Here is a 26,024-nt window from a genome sequence, read left to right as displayed (position 1 = left end):
TACAATAAATAACATTAAACAACGAGGATTTTTGAAAGGGGCAGCTGGTTAAATAATGATTGTAGCTACAATTAGTCTTTAAAATCGGTTTTTTTTGTTTTATAATTTCGATTATACTTAATTTATGATATTTATTTTTGGGTTTCTAATAAATAAACACGTTTTATACTTGACAAGACATCAAAAAATTGCGAATGCAATACTACAACCTGTGAAAATCGCAAGTCCGACCGGCAACTTTGCATTCCAAACACCAGTCGCTAATGTATTCGAACAGCTTATGATCTGTGAATAATTACGATAGCCCCTTAGCAATGGTAAAATAATCAAAAAGAGCTCCCCTTTTTTGTGAAGGATCGCGGATAAATTTCGGCGGCTCAGCAAAGCAGAAAAATGGGGGGAAAAACGAGGCTGTCCAAGTGAAAGTCCAACGCTGGCCGCTTCGTTCACATCTCACTAACCTCGTGATTTATATATTTGGCCCAAACCGGCTGTCAGTTGCAGTCACCCCCCTTCCCCCTTCCCCCTCCTATGCCCCTTTTTTAGCCACCCGTTTGACTGACAGTTGGACAGGCGGCTGGAAAAGGGGCGTGGCATGCGTTGCCTGCATAATGGAAACGTTTGCAGACAGCCCAAAACGGCAGCTAAAAACAAATTTGCATACTTAGACGAAGAGGAAAGTGAAAATTGCATCAAATATTTTCCAGGCCAAATGAGCGAAAGTAAATCGCAAAAAGGAGTAGCAAAAAAAGTGGCAGAAGATAAAAAAAATCCAAACTGGCAACAGGAAATCCATTTCAAAGCGTTTGGCCATTCGCAATGCTTGCCGAACTGATATTTGATATTCAAATTAATTTTTCTGAGCCAATTATGCAACATTATTGCAGATTATGTAAATTATAGTCGAGGTGGCTTGGTAAAATATTTAAGGTATTTGCCAGGCAGCTAAAACTATAATTAAATAATGAGTAAGTGGACTGTGATGGCTATCCAAATAACGTTTTAGGCAACACCCGTCAATAAATAAAGAAAAACAAAGTTTTTTTACCATTTATTTGGGCTACAAGGAGAATTTTGCTTACTATCTATAAATTCTTGTTAAAATTTGCCTAAGGGTAAATCCAAAATATTTATTTATTCACATTTTGGTAATACTTAAATAAAGTTAATACTTGTATGGGTAAGGAATTCTTAAGTTTCAGAAATAAAATGAGAATTTTTACTTTAGTCAGTTATAAGAAACTGAGTAACACTTAATCGTAGGTATTATACTTTCATTTAAATACTTCTTCCGGGACTGTCAAACTGTAATAACTTAATGAGAAATTTATGATAAATTTTTCCTAGACTAAAAGCCACAGCTAGAAACAAAATTAAGCAATAAATTTATGTTAAGAACCAACTGTAAGCTGTAAACTGTCGTCTGCTGGCCAGAAAACCAGCTTTTCCCCAGCTATTCCCTTTTCCATCGCCCTCTTTTTTTTTTGCTATTTCAGCACTTACACGAATTACGCGACCTGAGAAAATTGTAATTCATAATATTCCATTCTGGGGAGCGGGCTGGCTAACAAATCCTTGGGGACACCCATCCTTGCTGGGATCTGTGTGGGATCTGTTTTGTTAATGCTAAGAATAGCACATGCCTCAAGGTTGCCCTGCTCCGGGGGTGGCAGTGGGTTGAGTTGGGTTGGCCATAAGGTTGTTGTTCCTTTAACGTGTCAAACTTTTGGCCAACACAGCTTCAGCTCCCTGAAGACAGCTAAAAGATGGAATAAGGTATACGGAATACGGAATGAGGATGGTGACAGGTGAGGCAGGGAGATGCGAAAAAGGGACAATAAAGCAGGGACACTTTGCTCACAGTTCATCAGAGATTGTTAAACTTTTAGCCTGAAAATGTTAGAAAAATAAATTTATTTTATGACCATAGGAAAGTTTACAAAACTATTTATGTGTCTTATTAAAGACCTCTTGAAATGAGGTTTGATATATAAGTAAACAGTAAAAAGTATATTGGTATTTGATTAAAGAACTTTATGTTGGCTATGTATTTTCACATTGTCTTGGTACACTTTTTTATAAAACACTTTAAAAATTATATAAAACCTTTTTAAAAGCCTGAAAGGCATTTCATTTGACTATTATAGTTTTCATAGCTTTTATTTTAATGACACATTATTTATAAGTTTTAGCAATTACACTTACTTAATTTAGGATTAGTAAAATACGATTTTCTCTCTATGTTGCTTGCAATTCCAGGTATGTTCCACTACGTCACATCACATGAACTAGTCAAATTAAAAAACACGAAGCGAAACTAAAATCGGGATGGAGGCATTAGTTGGCAACCAAATCCGGATTTGTGTCACCTGTGCTTTTCCATCACGTGACTGCAAGGTAGTGGCCGATTCCCGAAATCTTGTAATTAAATATAGATTTTTGAAATAAAATGGCTATTTTAAATTACATCGTTTTAAAGGTAAAAATAAAATGCTGGCCATTTAAACTTGCCAAAATGTTCTCAGATATACCCCCGCAACCATTTCCCAGTTTTTTTCCGGCGCAATCAATTTTTGGGAGTAATCAGATGGTTGGCTGGATGCTCCTGGTCCTGTTTTTCCACCCGAAGACTCAGTTACTCCTGGCGAATGCTTGCCCTGGAAAAATATTGAAAGTGTCAGACACACATTGAATAAAAGCAGCACAGATAAGGTGGGCGGAAAATGGAAGGAAAATGGGCGAAAAGTCCGCGAGATTGCAATGCAAGTGGCATTCGCTGTTTTTCCTCCGCTTTTCCTTTTCGCCAGGCACTTTCACATCATTTGCATGTTATTAAGCGTCATTTGATGAGGGGCCATTGGGATGGGGATGGGTGGGGTGTATTTGTAAAGCACACTATCAGCATTTGCCCGACTGTTGAGCTCACTCACTCTCATTTTCCTCTTCCCAGGAGTATCAAAATCAAAAGTGCAGCTTTTCCCCCTTTTTCGGACAGCTTTTCGCTCGAATACCCGCGTTTATTAGTATTTGTGCAAGGGATTTGTTTGAAGGATTTGCGGTGTCCGTTGCTGGAATGTAGGATTTTCTAAAATGGGTTTGAGGGAAAAACAGAAGAAAGAGGTGCATGCTGTAGAACCGACAGATTTTGTAAAACGAAGTTTTAGTTCTAGGGATTACAGTTTGAAAAGCACTGGAATAAAGTTTTTAAGTTTTGGGGAAACTGAAAATTCACATTTCAACTGTATTTTAAATATCTTTAGATTTAACAAAAATTTATAATTATGTTTAAGTTTTTATAAATATATTATTAAATCAATATTCGTAGAACAAAATTTTCTAACTTAAAGAAAACTGAAAATTTTGCAGCTCCATTCCTTTTTTTATATACCTATGTATACCTATGATTTTTATTTTTTAGTTCATAATTTCGTCTGTTCATTAAATTTATTGAATCGAAATGGCTTGAGAAATTAATTTATAAAGTCCACGATGGTGGCTAAAAATTAATTATCAAATTAAATTGAACTTTATTTGCTTTGAACCCATAAATTAAAGAGTTCAACCAGGCCAACATGAGCCACCAAATGTGCAACAAGCTTGCCAAAAATTAGGCTAAACACAAAATAATAATAATAAGCCATAAACAAACGCACATGGTGGCTGGTGGCTGGCCCAGTGGGTTTCTGGTCCGACAAATTGCCACAAATTAAGACCAGACCGAAAAAAAAGGTACAAACCAAATGCTCTCGGCAGGTGGTAAGCGAGGCGAAACTGCAACTGAAATTGCATTGCAATTGCAACCAGCAGCCGGCTAAAGACATTTTTAAATCAAATTCGATTTGGGTCTTGGCATTCGGCGATTTACTGAGTCTGGGAATCGCCCGGCATTATTTTCCAATTGCGTAAGCCGCTGGGAAATGATCAGGAAAATATTCAGGATTTCTTGGCTAATAAAAAATGTATCCGAAAATCAGAAGAGATATTTCCAATAATTCACCTGGCTCTGATAAATGCAGCTGGGTATTTAACTCTTATGCACTTTTATTTCATAAATTAAGTCATTATATTAATGGTTATCACTTTTGAAAGTTGTAGCTAATGGGTTTTTTAGATTGACCATATTTTTTTAAAATATTTTGTATTATTGGAAATGTTTTTAAAAATCAGGGAGTTAAGGCAAAACTGTTTCACAAATTATCACTTTAATTTAATCCTCCAATTTGATCCTTCAGATAAGACTGGCTTATCCTTGATGATCTGGACGATCTGTTCCTGATCACGTTTGGCGCGCTACTGAAGTCCCGGTAAGTCCAAAATGTCGGTACTACCCTAGACGCCAAAAAAATCCAGAGATACACATATTTATTTTGATATATTTGCCCGAAGACGAACTGTACATAAAATGTAATTAAATATATGACTGGTACACTAATGCAAAAAGGAAATCACAAATACAACAAAAATGAGTTTGCAGGCGCGATTCGTTCTTCAGCTTTTCAGAGCGGGTCGCCTCCAAATTTGCTGACTTTTCAAAAAGGGTTTTTAACCCACGAATGGCAACTCAAATAGTTTAATGACACAATATTGCCAAAAAGGGGGTAGTTCCATTGTTTTATTTAAATAAAAGAAATTTAATCGACATACTAAAAAATAAATATTTAAATATCTAAATAACTGCCATGTTATACATAATTTATGGTTTTTATTATAGTGTTATTATTATAACAGTGTTATTACTACAAATGAAACTAATAATAAGTTTTTCTTATTTAATATTAGGGTTGTACAATGATGATATAAAGAATTCAACAATTTTAATTCAAGTTATAATCCTCAGCCAAATGGGTTAACTTGAACTACATAAAATAAAAAGCCATTTACCAAGAAATCCAGATATATGTAAGTATGTTTATGCATGTGCACATGGAACTTCAATGCAATTTAAGCTTTTCGCTTAAGCAGCCTGCAGGGAAATGCAATTCTAAGCAGAAAGTCCGACATCAGAACACATTTTGAGAGTCACTGGCGCAGCCGTGTGAACACTTGTGGTTATATAATGCCAGATGAATCCCCTCGCTGGACACTTGTTCCAAGCCAACGCACTTCGGGCAGAAGCATTTTTATAATTTCCATTCCAGTCTGGCGTCGAGTAAAAATTTTCTCACGCCTGTCGCTTCCTGTTCTCCGTCACTCTCCAGCATGTGTATTTATAAATTATATAGACCAGCATAAATCAAATCAGGCCAGGCCATGATACGGTAACCTTAAACCCAGACTTGGAATTTGCACAGGTTTGCAAGCGAAGCGTTCTCTGAATTCCCAGAATCTACAAATAACTTCTTTTTTTGTAAATTTATGTCTTTTTTATTTTAATGAAATAATGGGTAAGGGGAAATTCAAGACCCCCCAGTCACCAACTTAATAATGGCTTCCTTAACATATTTACAGAGCTATCAGCTATCATTTATAATCTAAAATGTAACCAAGACAAAGACAAAATCCTGTCTATTTCTAGTTTTTGTTTTGGGTCGAAGTAGCCGCTGTCGAAGTCGGTGTTGTCGACGTGGCCGTCACCTTGGGAACGGGCCCAATGTTGACCACTCGACGCACGGCAGAAGCTCCCGAAGATGTTGTCGCTGACGATGAGACAACGGCTCCACCCGGTATGCGATTGCCCAGCATCTGCACTGGCACCTGCTTGAGTCCGGTAGCGGATTTGAAGTAGATGTTTCGCACGGGCGTCTTACCGTCTCCAGAAACGGTTTTGGATGTCACCGGAGTGCCACTATTGATCACCTGGAACTGCGAATAGCTCTTGTTGCCCACGCCGCCCGCCTGACGGAGAGTTCCTTGCGCAAGACCAGAGCCCGTTGGCTTGATGGTCTGCACATTGACGGTCTTGACACTGGTAACCAGAGATCCTGTAGCAGGATCCACCATGATAGGACTATTGGATGCTGTGGTAGTGGCAGTCACTCCTCCCGTCTTCGGACTGCTCACAATCCTTATAGGCACGCGATGAGTACCAGTCACTACGTTTCCCATTGGTTTTATTGTGTTCCGGTTGAGGTAAACCAATTTATTCTGACTGGGAACCGTTCCCCCGGGCGCAGGGGTGAACAACTGCTGTAGGCTTTTGTTGAGCACTATATTGCCCGACTTGGTGGCACCACTTATGCTTCCACTGGTGGTGACCATGCCTGGGGGCTTGTTAGCCTCCTTAATGATCTTCTGACTGATGATCAGAGGGCTCTTATTAGCGCTACGAATGGGGGCTGTAAAACATTTACAATTAAAATCAGGAACAAAAGAGAAATACCATTTAACCCACCTGGTTTAATATCCTTATCCGCCTCGGGAATGTTGCCTTCATTGTCGGCAAAAACAATGGGCATATCGATAATGTTGGACAAATCCATACTCCCGGAAGGGCTGTTGGCTGCTGTAGTGGGTACACTCTTTGTAAGATGCAGCATGGTCATGCCGTTGGCGTTCTTAAACACCGTGTACTTCTGTTGCCCCGCCCCTGTCGACGAATTGACTGCACCCGTCGATGAGCCAGCTGTTGCAAACTGCTGCGTTTGTCCCGTGGGCGTTTTCAAGGTGAAGATCTGCTGGCCACTAACCGATGAACTTGGTAGCGTCTTTACAATACTGCCAATGGTGGCGGTGCTGGCGGTTCCCACACCTGGCTTGTTCAGCGTGTAGTTGATGAGTTTTCCCTGTGCCGAAAGGGGCTTGGAGATTTGGACAAACTGGTTCGGGGGTATCATCTTGATCTTGGTGCCGGCTGCGAGATTGACGGCAGGCAGTTGTTTTCCCAAAACTCCTGGAGTAATCACCTTGGGCACGCCTGCTGAACCTCCCAGTCCAGATCCTCCTGTAGTCGATTGCGCATCTTCGTAGTCCAGGGCATCATCTAGCATGAATTTAATGGATTGGTTTAGTTCTTCACTTCTTAACTTTGGTTTGTCTGGATGAGGTGCACCTTTTTGGCAAACAGAACCGGCCGAGCCACCGACATTAGGGAGAGGACGAGTTCGGGGTCTTCCAACTGAAGGGGGTAAAAATGTTAGTTGATGAATCGGGTATGACAGCCACAAGTGGCCTTAGAGGAAAACCCAGGATGAATTTACCCTTCCGCTTAGCAGCAAACGGATCAATGAGACGCGGTGGCTTCGGCTTTTGGGCGCGACCTTTCGTCGATGGATGAGTTAGGATTGGGATAGTGAAGGTTAAGTGATTAGTGGGTTTACATGCGGGATGGATAGTATGATGTTAAGGTTGTGCTGAATATACCGTCCGAATTTAGAATACTGGTACTCACTGTGGGGCACAAACTTCGACTTGGCCGGCTGACCCATTGGATCGTCTAAGCCGCCGTCCACTTTCCGCTTGCGCATCTGCTGAATGGCCTTGTTTGCGTTTCCATCGGCCAGGATGTGAGTTGGCTGCTTTTGTTGGCGTTGATAACCCTGCTGGTGCATTAAAGAAGTGGGCATTCGTGGTCCAGGGGGATTGCTCAGCGTTTTGCTCACGAAGTCGTAGACTTCCTCCTACAAAATGATTAAAATGTATCAAAATGCAGTTCTTTGATAATTTGTTAACTTGCTCCTTTTAACTTACAACCACCATGTAATCAACCATGGACTGGGTAACGCCTTCTATGCGTCGCTTGCTTTTCGGAACACGAAGAGCATCATCAGCACTGCCCACCACCACCAGCGAAGACTCTGACTGCATTCGCTCACGCAAGCCTTCCATTTCCTCCTGACTCGTGCGGGCTGAATTCTGCCCGATGACAAACAGTATGGGCGCCTTAATGTCCAGCATGCGATCGTCGGGTGTTCCTCGTGGACCACGCATCGTGTTGTAGGCAAATCCCATGCAAACCACACAGGCAACACTCTCCGAAAGGGCAACCTGCAGAGCCAAGGCAGATCCAGCATTGAAGCCGACGAGAATGATGCCTCGACTAGGATTCTCCGTGCGCAATTCGTGGATCTTGACGCGTGTGAGGGACACAATGGTCTCGGCCACCTGGTCCAGATTCTGATTGGCAATTCTGTTGTCTAGGGGTGGATTTCAATTAGTTTAGTCAATCATAATTGTGGTAACTAGGAACATACTTGTATTGGGCAGCGAGATCTGAACCACCTGAGTGATAGTGGCCAATTCCTGGTACCACTTCTGCATGCGATCTGAAACTGGCCCACTGGTGGGCATAGTGGGCAGCACCACCATAATGGCGTTGTGCGTGAGTTGTCGGCCCTTGGGCAGGATGTTCGGCTCCCAGCGCTTTTTCATCACCGGCGCCAGCAACTCCTGGCTATTGTTCAGTGGCCTGCTGAACAGCATCTTGTCCACCAAAGAAGGCAGCTTGGTCTTTAGCGTCTGCAGAATTTCTAGATAAGAGGCCATATACGAGGGTGGCAGGTGCTCCATGAGCAGAGCATGAATCCACTGTGTGATGCGTGTTTCCCAGGCCACGCTGGCCAGAACTTTGCGCAGTCTAGAGGCGGACTTGTCCGCACTGACGCGTCGGTGGATGGCCTCGTGCTGGCGCTTGTCGTTGGCCAGGCGAGCCAACTGATCCTGGTCCAGGATGGCACATACCTTTTCGAATAGCATCTGCTGTGTGGGCGTCCAATTAAATCTGTGAGGGAGATATAGAGTTAACTAAGATTTCTAGTAAACTATCACCAAGATCTCACTGATTAACGCGCTCCACCCAGTCCTGTTCATCCGAATTGTTGTTCCTCACGTATTTTGCAATGCGAGCGCATTCATTCATTGCCTCCTTGGCAGCTATCTCATCGTAGGGCGGCACATGTACCTGCTGCAAATCAGCCAGCTCCTCTTGCTGTGGTGGATAGGTGTGACAACTGGCACACTGCGGAGGATGACGGACCAGAATGTTCCTGGCTGGCGCAAGGCCATTGTGAACTTCGCTGCGGACTGGCGTATCGCGCATATAGCTGTGCTCCATTTTCTCGCCAAACGAGGATTCACTTGGCGCCGAAATGGTGCTGGACTGATGGATGAAATGGATTATTAGTATTTAACACGGTCAAAAGGGTACATTAGTGAGGTGAATGATCTGGCTGGGGGAACGTGGGGCGCATGCGGTGCTGGTCTGATTAGTGGGTGAAATGGTGCCTCTAGAGTCTAGACTAAACATTACACTCTCGGTTGGCGTCGAGGGCGATGTGATGACCAAGGCAGGCGACTTAATCACCGGCGTAGCCTTTGGCGGCGAGCTGACTTTAATGGATCCCGTCATGGAGGCTGCACTGCCCAGAGATCCAGCCTTAACCACATAGTAGGAGGAACTGGCTCCGCCCACTGGCGCATTGTTTGTTTTTGTTGCGGTCGCCGTCGCCGTCGCTGTGGTTGTAGTTGTGTGTGTATGTGTGGCATAGGTGCTTTTGCCTGTTCCAACGCGAGTAAGGAACTTGCTTGGACTGTAGGTTATTATCGAGGAGGAGGCCTCCAAAGTTTTCGGCTGCACTCCGCTTGGATTTGCCGTTTCCTTCATGGTTAATTTTTAATTTCGCTTTTTATTGGCTGCGCTGCCTCCCTTAGTTGTTTTCTTCTTCTTCTACGTTGTTGTCGCATTTGCGGCGTTGGGAAACAGCTGAAATGGGTCAAAAACCACTTGACCCTTGGCCCAAGCAAAGGTCACACGAGCCTCGCACTGATTTGAACCAAATTTACCAGCAATTCTTATTGATTTTCTGGTTTTTGCCTGTGCACTACGCGAATTTTTCGTTCCTGCAAAATATGGCGTGCCTGAACGCGGGGTTGCCACATCGCTAACTGAAAATTCGATCTGGCAACTCCGCTATTTCCCCGAGCCCCAGGTCCCGCGATAATATTTTACGCTATTTCACAACAAACTATCAGGGGAATGATAATCTAATATGAAGGACTTGCGGAGGAACTGCTCCTCCAGCCAGGACACTACTTACACTCTCGCTGGGTGTGGGAGTGGTTGGCGGGACTAACTCTACGTCGCCGTCCAGCGGCTGGGCCGCGATTTTCTGTTCCTCCTGCGACACATTCTGCGCCACATTGCCGCCGGTCTGCAGGAAATTGTTGAAGCACTCGAAGAAAGAAGCCATATTCCGATGTGTGTTCGATCAAAACAGAGGCTGATTTACGTTTGACAACAAAAACGCGACAAAAATAAGCGGAGCGTCAAAAAAAACCCGAGTGCTAGGGGCTAGCGTTGCCACCTCGTTCGGCCGTAGGCATGCGTTTGGCAACACTACGGCGTGTAAAAACAGCTGATCCCGTTTTGTAGCAAAGCGAAACTTTCTTAAATTTCCACAAATATTGGATATTTAACGTGAAATAGGACTACCTGGCGGCATGGACGAGCTGCAGAAGTTGGAGTACCTGTCGCTGGTCTCGAAGATTTGCACCGAGCTGGACAACCATTTGGGCATCAACGACAAGGACCTCGCCGAGTTCATCATCGATTTGGAGAACAAAAATCGCACATACGACTCGTTTCGCAAGGCTCTGCTGGAGAATGGCGCCGAATTCCCGGACTCCCTGGTCCAGAATCTGCAGCGCATCATCAATCTGATGCGCCCCAGTCGCCCTGGTGGTGCCAGTGAAGAGAAGATTTGCAGTGGCGACAAGAAGGAGGACAAGAAATCACAGCTGATGAAATTGTTTCCCGGCCTAGCTTTGCCCAATGACAAGTACAGCAAAAAGGAGGGCAGCGATGACGAGGAGGAGGCTAAACCAGAGAAGGAGCGGAAACCGGAGAAGATGCTTTCCGAATCACACAAGAAATCCGACATGAGCGATGTGGATGCAGCCATGATGGAGTTGGAGGCTCTGGCACCGGGTGAGGGCAAAACAGAAGTAAAACAGCCCAAAGAAGCCAGCTCCAGGGATCGCCAAAAGCGCAGGAGCAGAGATCGGGACACAAGAAGACGCAGTAGATCGCGGGAGGATAGACCCTCAGAGCGACGGAGGAGCAGATCGCGGGACAAAGAACGCCGTCGGCGGAGCAGATCCAGAGAAAATCGCCGCAGAAGCAGGTCTCGCGAGGATCGCGATCGTGATCGGGACAGGCGTCGGAGGAGATCCAGCTCAAGAGACCGCCACGAACGCCGAAGACGCAGTCGCTCACGCTCCACAGAACGGAGGGATAGAAGAGAACGCTCTAGGGATCGCAGCGAGAAGATGCCACCGCCCTCCGCCGCCATGACCGATGATCCAGAGGCGGGCAAGATCTACTCCGGTAAGGTGGCCAATATTGTGCCTTTTGGCTGCTTCGTGCAACTTTTTGGACTGCGCAAACGGTGGGAAGGATTGGTGCACATCTCACAGCTGAGGGCAGAAGGACGGGTCACAGATGTCACCGAGGTGGTCAGTCGCAATCAGACAGTTAAAGTTAAGGTGATGTCCATAACGGGCCAGAAGGTTGCGCTGTCCATGAAGGAGGCGGATCAGGAGTCTGGACGGGATCTCAATCCGCTGTCACACGCGCCTGAAGACGACGAGTCTCTAAGAGATCGAAATCCAGATGGACCTTTCAGCAGCAGCACTTCCATGTTGAACCTGCAAGGCAATGGCTTGGATGGCGATGAACACGAGTCAAGGAAGCGTGTGACCAGGATTTCCAGCCCCGAACGCTGGGAAATCAAGCAGATGATCAGCTCCGGTGTGCTGGACAGGAGTGAGATGCCGGACTTCGACGAGGAAACAGGATTGCTGCCGAAGGATGAAGACGACGAGGCCGACATTGAAATTGAGATTGTGGAGGAGGAGCCGCCCTTCCTCTCCGGACACGGTAGAGCCTTACATGACCTCTCGCCAGTGAGGATCGTAAAAAATCCCGACGGCTCCCTTGCCCAAGCTGCCATGATGCAGTCGGCTTTGTCCAAGGAGCGTCGCGAGCAGAAGATGCTGCAACGTGAGCAGGAAATGGAGGCTCTGCCCACGAGCCTCAACAAAAACTGGATAGATCCACTGCCTGAGGACGAGAGCCGCAACCTGGCGGCCAATATGCGGGGAATGGGTGCCGCTCCCGCTGAAGTTCCAGAATGGAAGAAGCATGTAATTGGTGGTAAGAAGTCCTCCTTTGGCAAAAAGACTGATTTGACGCTGGTGGAGCAGCGCCAGTCGTTGCCCATATACAAGCTGCGAGATGATCTGATCAAGGCGGTGACGGACAACCAAATACTGATTGTCATTGGAGAAACTGGATCCGGTAAAACCACTCAGATCACGCAGTACTTGAGCGAATGTGGATTCACTGCCAGAGGAAAGATTGGCTGCACCCAGCCCAGAAGAGTGGCTGCCATGTCTGTGGCCAAGAGAGTGGCGGAGGAGTACGGTTGTCGGTTGGGCCAGGAGGTTGGCTACACCATTCGATTCGAGGATTGTACCAGTCCGGAGACCATTGTCAAGTACATGACGGACGGTATGTTGCTCCGGGAGTGCCTCATGGAGGCGGAGTTAAAGAGTTATTCGGTGATTATGTTGGACGAGGCTCACGAACGGACGATCCATACAGATGTACTCTTTGGTCTGCTGAAGACAGCAGTGCAAAAGCGGCCGGAACTGAAGCTAATTGTCACATCTGCCACTTTGGATGCGGTGAAGTTCTCGCAGTACTTCTTCAAGGCGCCTATCTTCACAATTCCCGGCAGAACCTTCCCCGTGGAGGTTCTGTACACAAAGGAACCAGAAACGGACTATCTGGATGCCTCGCTGATCACAGTGATGCAGATCCATCTGCGAGAACCCCCTGGTGACATTCTGCTCTTCCTCACGGGTCAGGAGGAGATCGACACGGCCTGCGAGATCCTGTACGAGCGGATGAAGAGTTTAGGACCGGATGTTCCCGAACTGATTATCCTGCCGGTGTATTCCGCTTTGCCATCCGAGATGCAAACGCGTATCTTTGATCCTGCGCCCGCTGGAAGCCGAAAGGTTGTTATAGCCACCAACATTGCTGAAACCTCCCTGACTATCGATGGCATATTTTATGTGGTAGATCCTGGATTCGTAAAACAGAAGGTGTACAACTCGAAAACGGGCATGGACTCACTGGTGGTCACTCCCATTTCACAGGCGGCTGCAAAACAGAGAGCGGGCAGAGCCGGGCGTACGGGTCCGGGCAAAACGTATCGTCTCTATACGGAACGTGCGTATCGAGATGAAATGCTGCCCACTCCGGTGCCGGAAATCCAACGTACCAATCTGGCCACCACAGTTCTGCAGCTGAAAACGATGGGAATAAACGATCTGCTGCATTTTGATTTCATGGACGCCCCGCCAGTGGAATCCCTGGTAATGGCATTGGAACAACTGCATTCCCTATCAGCATTGGACGACGAAGGCCTGCTCACTCGGTTGGGCAGACGCATGGCGGAGTTCCCCCTCGAGCCGAATCTCTCCAAGATGCTCATCATGTCCGTAGCGCTGCAGTGCTCCGATGAGATTCTGACTATTGTTTCCATGCTCAGTGTGCAGAATGTGTTTTACAGGCCAAAGGACAAGCAGGCGCTGGCTGACCAAAAGAAAGCAAAATTCAACCAAGCTGAAGGTAAGTCCAATAACCTGCTTCCTTGAAATTTATATGTTAAAACAATACTAACGCATTCTTACTTTACAGGCGACCATTTGACCCTGCTGGCCGTGTATAACAGCTGGAAGAACAACAAATTCTCGAATGCCTGGTGCTACGAGAACTTCGTACAGATCCGTACCCTGAAGCGCAGCCAGGATGTGAGGAAGCAACTGCTGGGAATCATGGACAGGCACAAATTGGATGTGGTATCCGCTGGCAAGAACTCTGTGCGAATTCAGAAGGCCATCTGCTCGGGATTCTTCCGCAATGCAGCCAAGAAGGATCCGCAGGAGGGCTACCGCACCCTGGTCGACTCGCAAGTGGTGTACATCCATCCGTCGAGTGCTCTCTTCAACCGCCAGCCAGAGTGGGTCATCTACCACGAGCTGGTGCAGACCACCAAGGAGTATATGCGTGAGGTGACCACCATTGATCCCAAGTGGCTCGTGGAGTTCGCTCCGTCCTTCTTCAGATTCTCGGACCCTACGAAGTTGAGCAAGTTCAAGAAGAACCAGCGTCTGGAGCCGCTGTACAACAAGTACGAGGAGCCCAATGCCTGGCGTATCTCCCGCGTCCGCCGGCGTCGCAATTAATGGACTCAACACGGTTATGTGTGTAATTTTTTGTATTTTAAGCGCTTAGAAATATAATTTAAGTTTAAACTTCAATAGCCCTTGCGGCCGCGAAAGCGCTGTCTGTTGTCCAGCTGAAAGATGCGGAGAAGTATGAGCTTTCGAAAGATTGGTTATAATGGTGAATGAACTCACCAGGGAGCGCTTGCACTCGTAGAAGGTGTTGCGGAGCACCTGGCACTCTGGAGGAACGTTGTTATCCTGGAGGCACTGGCGCGGAGTCTTGCCCATTCGGCAGCATTCGCTCTCTAGGAGACACATCTTCAGGTCCGCCCGGACACCCGCACATGCAGTCTCATCGGCCAGCCTCTCGTTACCCTCGTAGCGCATCATTTCGGTAGTTTCAAAATACTTTTAATATATATTTTAAATATTTTGTGGACCAGTTACAAAACCAGCTGTCTCCGGCGTTGCCAGACGGTTCGATACAATTTGCAGCTGCTGATATCGATTGTCGATACAACTAGCAGCCTGATTAGTATTGGGTAACGCTTATCGACAGCTGTTTTCATGGAAGTAGCGAGAGGGACTATCAATGGAGCACCGAATTTCCCGCCAAATGTTAAAGGGAATGTTAGTAATGTCAAATTTAAATTATACTTAATTTTAAAAAAAATACAATTGATTTGTTAGGTTAAATTACCGAATCCTTAGCCACTTGAAATAAATATTATGTCTTATGAGAAAATCATGTATCATGTAAGTCAATAACTATTTATATGCCAAAATCGCAGGGTCGGATGTTTATAACAGTAAAAAAAAACTTTTGTAATTTTTATAGATCGTTTTTTCTCTTATTGCAGTTCAAAACACAAAAACAAATAATTTACATTCTGTCGAATAAAAGCAATGCAGACTAACTTAAAACTAATATATATTATTATTCCTAAGAGTTAAAATGGTTAGTTTTAAAGCTGCCTCCACCAATTTCGAAATTATTATTCAAATACTTTAAGATTTTAGTACCCCTACAATAATATCTTGACAACGCCCATGGAACGTGAACTCACAACGGTATTTTCCATTGTTATTGACGCGGTCATACTAGTCGTCCTCCCGCACAAAAACATTGCTGCTTCAAATTATTTAAATGTAGCTCCCGGTGCAAGCGATAAAGCCACTCGAAATGACCTACGACGAGCGCAGCAGTGATGGCAGCAGCTCCAGCGAAACGCAGGACTCCTACGCCCACCTGCTGGCCTCCAAACCGGGCCAATCCCAGACGCCGGCCACCGCGATGCCGAAGCATATTCCCTTTCCGGAGCACGCCACCACATCCGAGTGGCTCAGCGAGCTCATCATGTGCGCCTTCACCATGGGCTCCGCCATCGTTCAGTTCATCAACATCTACAGGACCAACTGGTGGTTGCCACAGGCGCACACCAGACACATGGTGGTGGGTTTGCAAAGGTTTTATATTCCATTCATAACACTAATGGCATATCCTTGCCCACAGAACATTGAGCTGATTGATCCCTATCTGCGTTATCTCCTGTTCATACTCAACACGCGAAGACTGATCTACTGCTTGTTGCTGGTGAAGATCAGGAACGGCAACGAAAAGAGCCAACAGTTCATCCGGCTCGGCATCAAGTACGGATTCGGAGGTCTGGTGCAGCTGGCCCTGGGATTCTGCGCCCTGAAGCTGTACCAGCAACACACCTACATTCTGCTTCTCTTCCTATCATATCCGTAAGCAGGAATCATTTAATTATCCAGCAGAAACTCTACCATCTTTTCCTTAGAGTCGTCATCTACCTGCTGATCTTCGGCTTCCAGTTAGAGCCCTTCCTGCGCACCAGATTCGAACTGCCTGGCGTGTACATTAACGATCTCCCCGTTCACAGCTGCACCACCAATCCGGTGAACATTAGGGACGAAGTGGAGACACTGCGTCATGACTTTAACAAGCGCTTCAAGCAGCTGATCTTCACCTCCATGCTCAATGCATACTACAGCGGCCTGGTGCCCTGCTGTCTGGCCATCAGTGTCCAGTATAATGTAATCAGGGCTGCCCAGCACTGCATCATCGTTTGTCTGGGCGCCTTCAGTCTCTGTGCCGTATTTCTGTATCCTGCCAAGTATAGTGATACTTTGCATCGGGCTACCTTGCATTTAGGCTGCTGGCAGCGCATCGACCGGGAGCCGGCTCCTTCGCAGTTGATAGTGGCCGCTAATGCCCTCGCCTGGTCCAAGTACTCCTCTTACAACCACGGCACCGTGGTAAAGCACAACGGGGGACTGTACAGAAGTCAGGGCCTGGTTACGGTGGCCACACCGGGAAACGCAAGCCATGCAAGATTCTATGTAAGTAATATAGAGTTGATTTTTGGGTTTCAAAAAGTTTACTAATCTATTTCGTATTACAACATATGTATATCCAAAACCTTGTGGTCCTATACCTCCGGTTTTTAAAAACAAACACATCTTTTGACCGAGATCATTAATGAGTTTTTAATGTAACTTTTGCAGAAACTCTTTCACAATCCCACCATCATCTACTCCACTTTGGCCATTCTTCAGGCCGCCGTGCTGCTTGTGGAGATTGGATCTCTAAGCGCCGAAAGCGTCGAGTGGCACTTTGTGCTCTCTATCAGCTTTGTGGCCTTCACCAGCATGGGTGCCTTCTTCAAGCTGGTGCGCGACTACCTCATCACTAAGGACCTTTACAAGGCGGAGCACGCGGTGGCACCCGATCAACCCTTTCGACTACGCATGAGAGATGCATTTATGTAACAACGATCCAAAGAATAAAAAAATTACATTTATTCTGCAGAGCTTTTGCTCTTATCATCAGGTTTTTCACAGGACACGGCAAACACCCAGGAGCTTCCCTTCTTGTGGTCGCGGACTTGTATGCCGTGCTGTTGGAGCAAGGTCCTCAGCTCATCACAGGCGGCCAATAGTTGCAAGTTTTTCACATCTCCGGATGTGGCATTCTCCCGCATCCTCCCTCGAATGCTTAACACATCATCCACCAGAAGGGAGGGGTCGATGCCGTGATCGTAAGAGGAGACCTTCTCCTGCAATGATTCTCTTTCTACCAACTCCGACAGACCAAACGAGACAACGGCCCGGTTAATAAAGTTACCGGCTGCCAAAAGCAGATCCATGCAGTATGCAGGCTCCTCATGGGCGTCCACCTGCTGCTCGTTGATGCAACGACTGATGCTGCTCATCTGATCCATCAGCACACTGATAGCTCGAGGCGTATCGAAGTCATCTCGAAGACATCTATCGAACTCGGTGACCGTATGGACCAGTTGGGCCTTCAGCGCACCCTCGTCCATTAAGTGGACGGGCTTGAGGAACTGTGTATAGGCACTCAAATCCGCCTGGAAGTTTTTAAATCTCTGCAGGGTCTGCCGAGCAGTCTGCATCAACTGATCACTATACGGCATGGCGTTGCGGTAGTTGGACAGCAGGCAAGCCATTCGAAACTCATCAGCGGTGTACTTCTTGAGGAGTTCCGAGACGGTTATGGTGTTGCCCAAGGACTTGGACATCTTCTGCGGGTCCCCCACCATATGCAACTGCCCGGTGTGCAGCCAGTAGTTTACCCACTGGTCTGTTTTGTAGCGGGCACAGCATTGCGCCTCCTCGTTTTCGTGGTGGGGGAAGCGCAGGTCAAGGCCACCGGCATGGAAATCCAACTGGCGGCCAAAGAACAGACCAGCAATGGCGCTGCATTCGATGTGCCAGCCAGGCCGACCCTCGCCACCCCAAGGAGCCGACCAGGTAGGCTCGCTTCCGCTTTTCCGCGACTTCCACAGCGCAAAGTCTGCGCTGCTTCTTTTAACGGAGTCTGACTTCTCCTCGCTTGGATCCAGCTTCTGTAGCTTTCCATAGTTCTGGCTTTGGGACACATCAAAGTAGACGGACTTGTCCGGCGTAACGTAGGCCTGCTCCTCAGCTATTAGCTGTTGGATGAACTGTATAATAACTGGCATGGTGGTGGTCACATGGCTGCGCACATCCGGCGGCTGGACATTGAGACGCAGCATGTCCTGCCGGAACTCGGCCTCGTAGGCTCGTGCCATCTTCTGCCAGTCGAGGCCGGCGAGCTGGGCCCTCTTGATAATCTTGTCGTCCACGTCCGTGATGTTCATGGCGGTCACAAGGTTAATTTTGAAGTAATCCCTAAGAATGCGCTGTAGGATGTCCACCTTTACGTAGGTGCTGGCATGGCCCAGATGGGCAGAGTCATAGACAGTAGGTCCGCAGGTGTACCAGGTGACCATTTGGGGGTTGCGCAGGATTAGGGGCACCTTCTGCCGCATTCCATGGTTGTAAATGCTAATGCCTGTGTGCTGTCCGATGGGCTTTCGCCATTTAAAAGTCCCTTCCGTCTGGGGAGCCTCACCCGCTATGTTGCGCCGGCAGATGCGAAATGGTCTTGTCCGACTGCCATAAGACCAGAGCGCCTCCTTGCTGTGGATTACATGTATGAGAATTTTAATAACCTTTTCCAGATAAATACTTACAGACCAAACATTCTGCAATCTCTTCAATTTCGTCTAAAGTAGTCTAAAATAAAATACATAAGTCAAATTTCATAGAATAACAATTACAGCTGATTGAAGAAAAGGAGGTTGCCAGACTATGTATTCCGGCTCATGTGAGTAGGGTGTGTCAATTTAAGACATTAATTTGTAAGTTAGTGAAAAATAACATATCTTTAGCATCCTAATTAATTCGAATGAGAATGAATATGTATTTTAACCAATTCATATTCCAATAATAAGCGTTCAAAATATTTAGGTTTCTAATCAGCCACCCTCTTGCACAGAGCTGCCACCTGGTCAGAGGAAAACGAAGCCGGCAGAATGCAGTGGCTTAAAATGAAGCTCCGCTTAATAAACTTATTTTTACTATTAATAAGCTCAACATGTGCCCAACTAGGAGGCGATCCCAACGGCTACCTTACATACTGTCCCTGCATGGGTAAGTACGACTTGGAAATAATCAAAAAATTAAACTAAACCGTATCTTTTTAAGGACGCTTTGGTAACCAGGCCGACCACTTCCTGGGATCATTAGCCTTTGCCAAGGCCTTGAACCGAACTTTGATCCTGCCGCCATGGGTGGAGTACCGCAGGGGCGAGCTTCGATCCCGCCAAGTGCCATTCAACACCTATTTTGATGTGGAGCCGCTGAAGGAGTACCACCGCGTCATCACCATGGCGGATTTCATGTGGCACCTGGCCGACGACCTGTGGCCTGAATCGGAACGTGTTTCCTTCTGCTACAAGGAGCGGTACAGCCTTCAGCAGGAGAAGAACGATCCAGAAAAGCCCAATTGCCACGCCAAGGATGGCAATCCATTCGGTCCCTTTTGGGACACCTTCCACATAGACTTTGTGAGGTCCGAGTTCTATGCGCCACTGCATTTCGATGTTCACCACAGTAATGAGGCTGCCAAGTGGCAGGCCAAATATCCTGCGGAATCCTGGCCTGTGCTCGCCTTCACCGGAGCTCCAGCTAGTTTTCCTGTCCAGCTGGAGAACTGCAAACTGCAGCGCTACCTGCACTGGAGCCAAAGGTACAGGGACGCTTCTAAGGATTTCATCCGCGAGCAACTGCCGCGTGGTGCCTTTGTGGGCATTCACCTGCGAAATGGCATTGATTGGGTGAGAGCCTGTGAGCACGTCAAGGACAGCCAGCATCTGTTCGCCTCGCCGCAGTGTTTGGGCTACAAAAATGAGCGGGGAGCTCTCTATCCGGAACTTTGTATGCCCTCCAAGGAGTCTATAATCCGCCAGCTAAAGAGGACCATTAAGAACGTACGCCAGACTCAGCCGGACAACGAAATCAAATCGGTTTTCGTGGCCTCAGACTCCAACCATATGATTGGCGAACTTAGTTCGGCTCTCAGTCGGATGGGCATTAGTGTGCACAAGCTGCCGGAGGATGATCCCTACCTGGATTTGGCCATTCTCGGACAGTCAAACCACTTTATCGGTAACTGCATTTCCTCTTACTCGGCTTTCGTGAAACGGGAACGAGACTCTCACGGTTTTCCATCCTATTTCTGGGGATTTCCCAAAGAGAAGGACCGCAAGCATTCCAATGTGCACGAAGAGCTGTAATTTATCAACAGGAAACACTACTTAAATACTCTAGCAGGTCATTTTTCGGTTTTCTTTTCCAAGGTTAAAAGATTATACATTTTTTTACATCACTTTTAAAAGATTTTAGTTCAAATGCCCATTGAAAAAAGTTCCAATTTACAATATTACGTATTGACAATTTTTACAAAAAAAAAAACTAGACTTATCAAGTTAGTTTAGTTTCTTTTTATAGCATTTTAATGAAAATGATAATTCTTTTAACTTCGAATAGAAAGTTGTATTTTGCGAAAACCGTTAAATGCCTTTGAAATCACTACAACATATATATAAGATATTAAAGTATTCCTCGCATTTATCGAGACATGGTTCTACAAACGATTTTACTTATAAATTTATTCAAGTTATCCAATCCACGCACTCTTGAAAATAATTTAGGTCGTAATTCCATTGCCCCGAGGCTAGCATTTGTTCATCATCACTGCGGTTTTGGGGAGTGGCGCTTCTAGTGTATCAGCTTCTGGGAGCGGGCCAGCTCCAGTTGCGCCGAGGAGACGCTCGTTAGACCCTCGCGCACTGTGCTAAGGTTCTCCTTCCAGGCCTGCAGCAGATCGCGTAACTGCTCCCACTGCGGCGCTCCGAAGGTTCGGTGCATTGTGGAAGAGATGTGAACCTTGTGGTTGGCCTGATCCAGGCGTGCACGCACCAACTTCGTCTTCAGCACCTCGATGACGAAGGGCTCAACCTCGTCCTCGTTGATCTGCAGCTCCTTGGTCAGCGTCTCGAAGGTCATCTCCGGGCTGCTCTCGGCCAGCTGCATGAAGGTCAGCAGACGCATCTTCTTCATGTTTTGCTCGTGGTTCAATCCCTGCGAGTTGACGAACTCCCGGTGGTCCTCGTAGAACTGGACGTACGCTGGCAGCTTCTCCGACACGAAGATGGATAGCAGGTCGTGGATAAGGTCGCCCTCCAGGAAGCGCACAGGCTTCAGCGCCAGCAGAGGATCCAGCAGGAATGTATTGGGGTCGGCCAGGGCGGTCACAATGCACTTCATGGCATCCTCGCGGGCCACACAGGCGTTGTCTGCGGTGTAGGTGCCCAGCAGCTCAATCATCACCTTGGAAGACAGCTCCAGGTTAGTGTCCTTGGTCACGTCGTGCAGGAGGCGGTACAGCTTCTGCATCTGTTCCGATGAAGGTGGACAGTTGGCGAACTGGGACTTCAGCTGGTCCACTCCCGTGAAGACCTCCAGCACCTGTTCGCACTGCTTGGCCACCTGGACCAGGTGGTAATAGACGTGGTAGCGCAAGGGTGAGGCGGTGTCCAGGTTGTTGAACAGGCGCCACAGCGATTGGAGGCACACCTTGCCCAGCGGGTGATTGGGAGCCTTGGTCATCTTCTCGCAGTAGGCCAGCACAATGTTCTCGCCGCGATCCAGGGGAATCTACAATATCAGATGGGTTTATTTGATGTTTAATTTGACAATATCATTTCAATTACCGTGATCATTATGGACACAATGCTGTTCAGGATGCCGTCAATCTGCGAGGGTTCCCCGTCTTTGAAGCAAACGTCGCAGACGCCGATGATCTTGTGCAAATCATCCTCCACTCCTTTGTTGGACTTTTCCGATGAGATTTCGGCTCCCAGCTTCTTGAAATACTTGCGCAGCTCTTGTACCTTTTCATAAATTATTCAAAGTATTAGTTTTGTTTTGCAGCAAGAGGAAGACATAACCTCAATTCTGGCCAGAGGCCGCCCAAAAACATGGTTTATATGGTGAACTTATACTCTACCTGCTCGTCCAGGGAGAGGTCTATGAAAACGGGATGCGAAGTCATGGTTTTGATAAATGTTATTCCACTTTTTTAAACAAATGCAGCTGAAAATAACACGCACACACGTCTTCGGCGCTTTGACAGCTCGAAAGGAAAGAGAGCGACCTGTGGTGCCGGCCTGTCGCTTTTCCCGCTATTTGGAGATGCTCTTGAGCGAGGGTCTAAAATTAATATTGTTTGGTAAGAATTAGGCTCTATAAACAGGTATAATAATGTCCCTTAAATATTCTTTTAGTTCATGAATAACTATATTTTTATATGATATGTTAAAATTATTAAGTTTGACAGCAGGTTCTAATGATTTAATGTTTTGGCGGTATAATAGCCTAAAAAAATCTTAGAAGGTACAGAGTTGCCGGACTTGGTAAAATGCATAAATCACTGTGACTGCGACTTTGGTTCCCGTTATAAAATCCTTTGATATTTTTAAGACTTCTATCCTATTCCATTCTTCACAACTTATTAGACCTTTTCCAAATATAAATACCCAAAAAAATGTTTAAAAAATGTTTTACATTTTCGCGACCGTCTGGCAGCTTTCTGTGCGGGCACACTGGAATTAAGTTATATTACTTTCCTCGCCATATTTATATTATATTTGTATAACGGGCGAGGGGATCACAGTCGTGCCTGCTAATCGCGGCGGGGAATTATGAAATACACGGCAGATACAGATACGTAGCGGCTTCTTGAGGCCACAGAATCCGCGGCAGGCGGCACAACAGTTTCTAGTCACCCACTATCCTCAAGTTAAACCCGTGATTACATGGCCACCTCGGATTTCGTTTTGGGAGGTCTGGCCTCCGTGGGTGCCACCTTCTTTACCAATCCCATCGAGGTGATCAAGACCCGGATCCAGCTGCAGGGCGAGCTGGCGGCCAGGGGAACTTATGTGGTACCCTACAAAAGCATCGTCCATGCCTTCGTCACGGTGGCCAAAAACGATGGCATGCTGGGCCTCCAAAAGGGTCTGGCTCCCGCGCTGTACTTCCAGTTCATCATCAATTCCTTCCGGTAGGTATTACCCATCATTCTGTATTTGCTATTAACTAATCTATTATTATCCACTATATCCAATCCCCAGTCTCAGCATTTACTCGGAGGCAATGGAGCGCAAGTGGATGCACAACCGGAATGGCGAGGTGTCCTACGGATTGGGACTCATGTGGGGCGCCATCGGCGGCGTCGTGGGCTCGTACTGCTCCAGTCCATTTTTCCTGGTACGCCAATTATGCGGATGTTGCAGGGGGGTTACATAAACAAAATGCTTATCTAAATGAGCCGCGTGCTCATCAGTTTTTTTGGACCTTCCACAGATAACAACCACTATTGACAACTGCCAATCAGTATCTAAATATTGCTATTTCTAGACATTCAGAAAAAGGGTATCATATCCAAAACAATTTATAAATATCAGTTTTTAAGAAATCGTCTCGTTGATACCAGTAATTTCCAGATATATATATATATATTTGGATATTACTTAATGACAATGTATTCAAAAGTAATTTAGTCAATGGCTTACTTTACCATTGAACGTAGAATCAATGTTTTAAAATCCCCCTTCCCTTCCAGGTCAAAACTCAGTTGCAGTCGCAAGCCGCAAAGCAGATCGCAGTGGGCTACCAGCACGCCCACACTTCCATGAGCGATGCCCTGCGGCAGATCTATACCAAGAATGGAGTGCGAGGACTTTGGCGGGGATCGGTGGCCGCCCTGCCCAGAGCAGCTCTCGGATCAGGGGCCCAGATAGCCACCTTTGGCAAAACCAAAGCCCTCCTGGTAGAGTACGATCTGGTGACCGATCCCACCTTGAACTCCTTCTCGGCTGGCTTAATAGCGGGCTCCATTATGTCGGTGGCCATAACGCCGCCAGATGTGATAACCACCCGTCTGTACAACCAAGGCGTGGACGCCGAGGGACGTGGTCTGCTCTATCGGGGTTGGTTGGACTGTTTCGTGAAGATCCTGCGATCCGAGGGTGTCTACGGTATGTACAAAGGATTCTGGGCCAACTACCTGCGCATTGCCCCCCACTCAACGTTGGTGCTGCTATTCTTCGACGAGCTTATCGCCCTGCGCTCAAAGTATAGTCATCAATGATCCCAAAGATCAGTAGATAGGTAGCATTACTTTAAGTACAAAATTGTTCAACTCGTTTGTAAAACCCGCTCTTATAGATTTTCTTTACTTTCTTAAGCTAAGTTCAGATTTTATATGTCTGAACTCGGCTTAAGTCTGTAGCGAGTAGTTAAAAATCCTAGTTCCAATCTCTTAGCTTAGCAAAGCCCCAGAACCTATTTGTGCCTTCAGTAAGCTAATTTTAGAGCTGTTCCTGTAGCCATTAACTGTGCAATACTTCGGTGAAATAAACCAGTTAGTTTGTTACTTTTATACACACTTTTTTTTTAGTCCGCTTCTTATCGCAAGTAGAGAGCGTTAGTGATTACTAGATTGTGATACAGAGCGGACGTTGCATTGATGGCTACGTCGGATTTTGTGCTGGGCGGCGTGGCTGCCATGGGAGCTGGCTTATTCACCAATCCCGTGGAGGTGATCAAAACTCGCATACAGCTGCAGGGAGAGCTGGCCGCCCGAGGATCTCATGCTCAGCCCTACAAGAGTGTATTCCAGGCCTTTGTGACAGTGGCCAAAAATGATGGAATTCTTGGTCTGCAGAAGGGGTTGGCTCCAGCTTTATGCTTTCAGTTTGTCATAAACTCCTTTCGGTGAGTGCTATCTGTGATATATCGAAAAATGTTATCAAATGTTTATTTGTTTACCCACAGCTTGAGCATTTACACCCATGCCGTGGAGAAGGGTTGGGTGCATAACAAGAAGGGCGAAATCTCTTTTGCGAGGGGCATGTTTTGGGGCGCCTTGGGGGGCGTTGTGGGTTCCTATTGCGCCAGTCCCTTTTTCCTGGTAAGCGATTATGTAAATCATACATTAGAGGTGTCTGCTTTGGCAGACATTTGACAATGTCTGGCCCAGATAAGATAAGACCGCTCATCGCTGATAGCTACCTTTCCATTCAAGATCAAGACGCAACTTCAGGCACAGGCGGCCAAGCAGATCGCCGTCGGTTATCAGCATCAGCATGCCTCGATGAGCGATGCGATAAGGCAGATATACCGGAAGAACGGCGTCTTTGGACTCTGGCGGGGATCCATGGCCAATGTGGGCCGGGCTACGGTTGCTTCTGCCGTGCAAATCGCAACTTTTGGCCAAGCCAAGTCTCTTTTGAAGGAAAACGGCTTGGTTACCCATCCCACGGTCCTGTCGTTCTGCTCTGGTTTATCAGCTGGGTCATTTGTGTCGGTGGCAATTACTCCTCTGGATGTGATCACCACTCGTCTCTATAATCAGGGAGTGGATGCCCAAGGTCGTGGGCTTTACTATAAGGGCTGGCTGGACTGCGTGCTCAAGATTCTGCGATCGGAGGGAATGTATGGGTTGTACAAGGGTTTCTTTCCCATTTATCTGAGAAGTGCCCCCTACTCCACTTTGGTGCTTTTGTTCTTTGACGAGCTCATCGCACTGCGGGAAAGGTACGATCTTCACTACTGATCAATGAGTACTTTAAAAGATGAACGCGCTATTCTGAAATCAGAAAAATATGCTTTAATAAGAATTTGTTTTGAGTGTTCTTTAAATTGATTTTAATTTTTGGTCATTTGATTTTTAAGAAGGAAAAATGTATAATTAAATATTTATTTTATTAAACTTATTTATTTATTAAATACTACCTAAATGTTTATATTTTACGTTTAAATTATTAAGTTTGACATAAGCTTTTATTGATATAATATTTTGGCGATATTATAGCCTAAAATAATCGTAGAAGGTACGGAGTTGCCGGTCTTGGTAAAATGCATAAATCACTGTG

The 26,024-nt window shown here is 46.3% G+C and overlaps 9 protein-coding genes and 1 long non-coding RNA gene across 18 annotated transcripts; 5 read left to right on the top strand and 5 right to left on the bottom strand.

Annotated features, from left to right (window-relative positions):
• Positions 1-5,337: 5,337 nt before the first annotated feature.
• Positions 5,338-10,242, bottom strand: Rcd1 (Reduction in Cnn dots 1). Of its 8 annotated transcripts, XM_017073741.4 has the most exons (9): positions 9,185-9,817; positions 8,715-9,034; positions 8,130-8,656; positions 7,627-8,072; positions 7,328-7,556; positions 7,137-7,196; positions 6,989-7,054; positions 6,332-6,919; positions 5,338-6,275 (listed from the first exon to the last, which is right to left on the bottom strand). In XM_017073741.4, the coding sequence occupies exons 1-9, from the start codon at positions 9,536-9,538 to the stop codon at positions 5,512-5,514; spliced, it is 3,354 nt and encodes a 1,117-aa protein (XP_016929230.3). In that variant the 5' UTR covers positions 9,539-9,817; the 3' UTR covers positions 5,338-5,511. The 8 variants fall into 8 exon arrangements, with proteins under 8 accessions (XP_016929230.3, XP_016929231.3, XP_065719061.2 ...); XM_017073742.4 differs by lacking the exon at positions 9,185-9,817 and adding an exon at positions 9,972-10,242 and having other exon boundaries at positions 6,332-7,054; XM_065862989.2 differs by lacking the exons at positions 7,137-7,196; positions 9,185-9,817 and adding an exon at positions 9,972-10,241.
• An 18-nt stretch (positions 10,243-10,260) lies between these two features.
• On the top strand, positions 10,261-14,265 carry pea (ATP-dependent RNA helicase pea). Its single transcript, XM_017073733.4, has 2 exons — positions 10,261-13,573; positions 13,643-14,265. Exons 1-2 carry the CDS (start codon positions 10,375-10,377, stop codon positions 14,188-14,190), a joined length of 3,747 nt encoding a protein of 1,248 aa, XP_016929222.3. The 5' UTR covers positions 10,261-10,374; the 3' UTR covers positions 14,191-14,265.
• On the bottom strand, positions 14,205-14,670 carry LOC108009415 (cytochrome c oxidase assembly factor 5). The gene is made up of 2 exons (XM_017073743.4): positions 14,365-14,670; positions 14,205-14,303 (listed from the first exon to the last, which is right to left on the bottom strand). Exons 1-2 carry the CDS (start codon positions 14,560-14,562, stop codon positions 14,262-14,264), a joined length of 240 nt encoding a protein of 79 aa, XP_016929232.3. The 5' UTR covers positions 14,563-14,670; the 3' UTR covers positions 14,205-14,261.
• Positions 14,671-15,254: 584 nt separating this feature from the next.
• Positions 15,255-17,004, top strand: LOC108010194 (transmembrane protein 39A-B). Its single transcript, XM_017075037.4, has 4 exons — positions 15,255-15,625; positions 15,686-15,921; positions 15,975-16,536; positions 16,702-17,004. Exons 1-4 carry the CDS (start codon positions 15,356-15,358, stop codon positions 16,963-16,965), a joined length of 1,332 nt encoding a protein of 443 aa, XP_016930526.3. The 5' UTR covers positions 15,255-15,355; the 3' UTR covers positions 16,966-17,004.
• Positions 16,981-18,861, bottom strand: CysRS-m (cysteine--tRNA ligase-like protein, mitochondrial). Of its 2 annotated transcripts, none has more exons than XM_017075035.4 (2): positions 18,714-18,861; positions 16,981-18,660 (listed from the first exon to the last, which is right to left on the bottom strand). In XM_017075035.4, the coding sequence occupies exons 1-2, from the start codon at positions 18,722-18,724 to the stop codon at positions 16,995-16,997; spliced, it is 1,677 nt and encodes a 558-aa protein (XP_016930524.3). In that variant the 5' UTR covers positions 18,725-18,861; the 3' UTR covers positions 16,981-16,994. The 2 variants fall into 2 exon arrangements, with proteins under 2 accessions (XP_016930524.3, XP_070851257.1); XM_070995156.1 differs by having other exon boundaries at positions 18,718-18,814.
• A 156-nt stretch (positions 18,862-19,017) lies between these two features.
• O-fut1 (O-fucosyltransferase 1) lies at positions 19,018-21,269 on the top strand. Its single transcript, XM_017074927.4, has 2 exons — positions 19,018-19,173; positions 19,228-21,269. Exons 1-2 carry the CDS (start codon positions 19,056-19,058, stop codon positions 20,316-20,318), a joined length of 1,209 nt encoding a protein of 402 aa, XP_016930416.3. The 5' UTR covers positions 19,018-19,055; the 3' UTR covers positions 20,319-21,269.
• Positions 20,628-22,252, bottom strand: eIF3m (eukaryotic translation initiation factor 3 subunit m). Its single transcript, XM_017074928.4, has 3 exons — positions 22,094-22,252; positions 21,798-21,977; positions 20,628-21,741 (listed from the first exon to the last, which is right to left on the bottom strand). Exons 1-3 carry the CDS (start codon positions 22,136-22,138, stop codon positions 20,803-20,805), a joined length of 1,164 nt encoding a protein of 387 aa, XP_016930417.1. The 5' UTR covers positions 22,139-22,252; the 3' UTR covers positions 20,628-20,802.
• Positions 22,253-22,683: 431 nt separating this feature from the next.
• On the top strand, positions 22,684-24,529 carry LOC108010012 (solute carrier family 25 member 35). Its single transcript, XM_017074804.4, has 3 exons — positions 22,684-23,149; positions 23,220-23,355; positions 23,711-24,529. The coding sequence occupies exons 1-3, from the start codon at positions 22,902-22,904 to the stop codon at positions 24,236-24,238; spliced, it is 912 nt and encodes a 303-aa protein (XP_016930293.3). The 5' UTR covers positions 22,684-22,901; the 3' UTR covers positions 24,239-24,529.
• An 87-nt stretch (positions 24,530-24,616) lies between these two features.
• On the top strand, positions 24,617-25,893 carry LOC108010011 (solute carrier family 25 member 35). The gene is made up of 3 exons (XM_017074803.4): positions 24,617-24,864; positions 24,925-25,060; positions 25,175-25,893. Exons 1-3 carry the CDS (start codon positions 24,617-24,619, stop codon positions 25,703-25,705), a joined length of 915 nt encoding a protein of 304 aa, XP_016930292.3. The 3' UTR covers positions 25,706-25,893.
• LOC139352562 (uncharacterized) lies at positions 25,502-25,990 on the bottom strand. Its single transcript, XR_011603786.1, has 2 exons — positions 25,885-25,990; positions 25,502-25,738 (listed from the first exon to the last, which is right to left on the bottom strand). It is a non-coding gene; the product is annotated as an uncharacterized lncRNA (long non-coding RNA).
• Between the last annotated feature and the right edge of the window lie 34 nt (positions 25,991-26,024).

Source organism: Drosophila suzukii, chromosome 2R (genome assembly GCF_043229965.1).
Source record: "Drosophila suzukii chromosome 2R, CBGP_Dsuzu_IsoJpt1.0, whole genome shotgun sequence".
Taxonomy (NCBI): Eukaryota; Metazoa; Arthropoda; class Insecta; order Diptera; family Drosophilidae; genus Drosophila; species Drosophila suzukii.
This window is presented reverse-complemented; position numbering and strand designations above follow the sequence as displayed.